The following is a 3424-nucleotide window of genomic DNA, read 5'->3' on the forward strand; positions in this document are numbered from 1 at the left end:
GCCGGGGACACAGCAGGCAAGCAACGGTTATCTTCTGTGCCAAAGGAGATTTCGCAGCAGTGCGCTCACCGCTTACGTGTCTGCATCCGGGCTAAACTACAGGTCACGCAGAGCCCAAACCCCGCTACCCGCGAACAAGCGCCCAGCACTCGTAGCCCGCGGCAAGCCCGAGTGACGCCAGCGCAGGGCGCAACCCCGGGGCGGAGCTGGCGGCGGCGGCGGGGAGGAGGCGGCGCGGGCGGAGCAGAGCCGGGGCTGGCGGGGGCAGCGCGGCGCGGGCGGCGGAGCGGCGGGATGCGGCAGTGCCGGGCCGCGGGGCTGGCGGGGCTGGCCGCGGTGCTCCTGGGTGCGCGGGGCTGCCGCCGGCGGGGCCGGACTGCGGGGCTGCGGGATCGCACTCTCCTTTGGCCGTCCGAGTTCTTTCCAACTTTGTGACACCCCTTCCTCTCTGCTGCATTCAGCCCGGCTGCCTCCAGAGAGCTCTGTCCACCCGTCTTTCCTTTCTCCCTGCACCATGCGTTCTTTTAGAATTCCCTTCCCACACCGCTGCCTTCTGCATGGCCTTTTCCTCTGAGTTGCTTTTCCTAATGTGTCGGACCACGCGTGAAATTTTCTGTCGGAGCAATGGAATTTTCTGAGTTTGGTCTTCTTTTCTTCTCAACAGTGGCTGTGAGCAGAGCCCAGGTGCAGCAGGAGCCGGCGGCAGAGACCAGAGAGGGGGCCGCAATCAACATCACCTGCTCACACCCCAGCATACAGTCCAGTCAGGATATCTACTGGTATCGTCAGCTCCCGGGCCGAGGACCCGCATTCCTCGTCAGCGCTTTTAAAGGCTCCAAGGAGGTGCCGGACCCGGAGGGGCAGCTGTGGGTGTCGGCAGACCGCCGCTCCAGCGTCCTGCGTCTCGCCCGGCCCCGGCTCGGGGACGCGGCGCTGTATTACTGCGCCGTGGGCGCACGGAAGCGAAGCCGGGGCTGCGGCCGGGCACGAACCGCTTGGGGCGGGGCGGGGGCACAGTGCCGTCCGGGCCCGCAGGGGGCGCTGCCTGCGTGGCCGCCAAACTCCATCCTGACCGGGGTGCGCCGCCCTGAGGTCTCGAGGAAAATGTGCTCCGCACCCATAGCAGCCACTGCTGCAATTTTGGTTAGAGTTCCATTTGAGGTGGGCAGAACGGCAAAACTGTTAAAATAAGCTTTGTTGGACTACAGAAAGACATCCCCACAGTTCTATTTCATCTCCTACTTTCTTGTCCTTCTCCAGGGCAGTACATATGAGAGCAGTAGGAGCCCTATTCAGCTGCAGAGGCAAAGGTGAAGAGAGGAGCTTCTATGGTATGTCACAACCTCTCATTTTTCAGAGAGAGGAGAAGGATCTCCATAAACCTTCACTCTATACCTGTCATGAGCAAAGCTATTCTATGTGGGCAGCTCTGAAGGCCACACATGGTGGAAAAGAATATGAAGGACATAAACTAAAATGCAGAAATATTTAATGAATGTTTAAATAGGAAAGAGAGATTACCTCGAGCAGAGGCTCCACAGTGCAGTATTTACATGATCCCATGTTTGAGTTCATGCCGGGCATGTGCCTCATTTTCTAACAGGGTATGTACTGGTACTGGGAAACCTTGCATATTGGAGGATCATAGGAAAAAGATATCGTAGGAAAAATGGAGAGAGAAATAGGTAGGTCGATTGAGAAATGAAAGCTGAGACACGAGCCAGGTTGTCACAAAGCACGGCATTGTCTCTTCCTGTCAGTATTTCCTAGAGCAGCTGAGAATGGTCAGGTATTCTGAATGCAGGGGCTTGAAGATTCCTTCTTGATCCAGCACCGTGTTCGTGGCTCATGGACGAATTTCTCCAGGACCAGTGGCTTCAGCAGGGCGGGCACCTTCTGCCACAGGAGCGGCTGCCCAAGCCGGACAAGTCAAAGCCCCCCGAGGTGATGGGCACGCCCTCAGAGCTGAGGATGCGGCCAACAGCAGCGGAGGTGGAGGAGCCCACAACGGTGTTCTGCGGGAAGGAGCTGAGGATGGGTCCGGGCAGGGTCACCACCACGGGAGAGGGCTGGATGATGATGGTGGAGGGCTGGCACTGCCTGACACAGGGCTCATTGCAGCTGCTGGCCAGAGGGGTCGGGCCGCAGGGCCGGCATGGCACACACTGGGTGTAGCAGGACATGACTTGGGATTGGAGGTGCACCTGGGAGAGAGGGATAGAAGGAATTAGAGCACGAGGGTATGTGAGGGACGGCCAGGGTTGCCTGTCACAAAGAAGGGAACTGCTAAGGCTGGAAGAGAAGGCTGAGAAAGGAGGTCACATCCCTTCAGCATGCCAGGACCCCACTATTAGTTGTCTGACCCAGAAAGACTCTTTGAGTGCACAAATCTACAGTCATGTCAGCAATGTCACAAGCACTCCCTGAGCAGACTTTATGCCCTCTATGGTCTCCAATGGCATGGAAATCCACTATGTGATAGTATTTCTATTGAGGCAAGAGGAGAAGAGAGGGTTTCACATTACCTGGTTTCCAATGAAGAGAAGGCAAGAGAAGTGAATGGAAGAGCTGGGAACTGGGCTGCCTTTTATATTGGTCCTTCATCGCTGCAGGTCCAGAGGCAGAGTTGACAAAGGCACTAATTTTCTGACTAGGTAATCTTCAATGCAAGCTGTCCCTTCTCATTATGTGGGCTGGTTTTTGATTTGCTGCAGTGCTACCTGTTCTTTTCCAGATTTATGACGTGCCCATTCTCTAATGAAGGATTATTTAAGTGTTGTGATTTAAGGCTCAAAGATTCACAGTGTGTAATTGCGTTGGTGAGGCTGATGCCTCAGCTCAAGTGGTGATCAGGTGTGGAGGAGGCAAGTGAAGTCATCCTGGTTCAGTGCAGTGGGGCTGTTGTGATTTCATGATTTTTGTTATTGGTGTTACTCATCATAACATCATGTAGTGCACTGAGGTTTAAAGAGTTAATTGTGTAGTTCCGAGGATTGTTGATAGTTCCGTTACCTGTCTCATAAGAACTGAAGCCAATGTGAGTCAGACAGTTTATGTTTGAGGTTGTTAGGATGTTACAGCTGCCAACATAAGCTGTGTTGGACACCACAGAGACCTTCACACATTTCACAGAATCACAGAATGGCCAGGGTTGGAAGGGACCTCAAGGATCATGAATCTCCAACCCCCCTGCCACATGCAGCACTACCAACCTGCACATTCAATACCAGAACAGGTTGCCCAGGGCCCCGTCTAGTCTGGCCTTGAAAACCTCCAGGGACAGGGCATCCACAGCCTCTCTGTTCCAGCACCTCACCACTCTCATAGTAAAGAAATTCCCCCTGACATCCAAACCTAAATCTTTTCGTTTTCCCACAAGTTTCCCTTGTCCTGCTGTTATCTACCCTCTCAAAGAGTTGACTCC

General features: G+C 54.6%; 1 protein-coding gene and 1 gene segment (V, D, J or C); one reads left to right on the forward strand and one right to left on the reverse strand.

The window, feature by feature from the left end:
- The first annotated feature begins 224 nt into the window (after positions 1–224).
- On the forward strand, positions 225–1202 carry LOC128091708 (T cell receptor alpha variable 4-like). The segment is given in 2 exon segments: positions 225–346; positions 665–1202. Coding segments are annotated over 2 exon segments (579 nt in total).
- A 637-nt stretch (positions 1203–1839) lies between these two features.
- Positions 1840–2214, reverse strand: LOC128091734 (feather keratin Cos1-2-like). Its single transcript, XM_052704997.1, has one exon. The coding sequence runs from the start codon at positions 2181–2183 to the stop codon at positions 1878–1880; it is 306 nt and encodes a 101-aa protein (XP_052560957.1). The 5' UTR covers positions 2184–2214; the 3' UTR covers positions 1840–1877.
- Positions 2215–3424: the final 1210 nt, after the last annotated feature.

This window comes from Tympanuchus pallidicinctus, unplaced genomic scaffold, assembly GCF_026119805.1.
Source record: "Tympanuchus pallidicinctus isolate F22 unplaced genomic scaffold, pur_lepc_1.0 scaffold50, whole genome shotgun sequence".
NCBI lineage: Eukaryota > Metazoa > Chordata > Aves > Galliformes > Phasianidae > Tympanuchus > Tympanuchus pallidicinctus.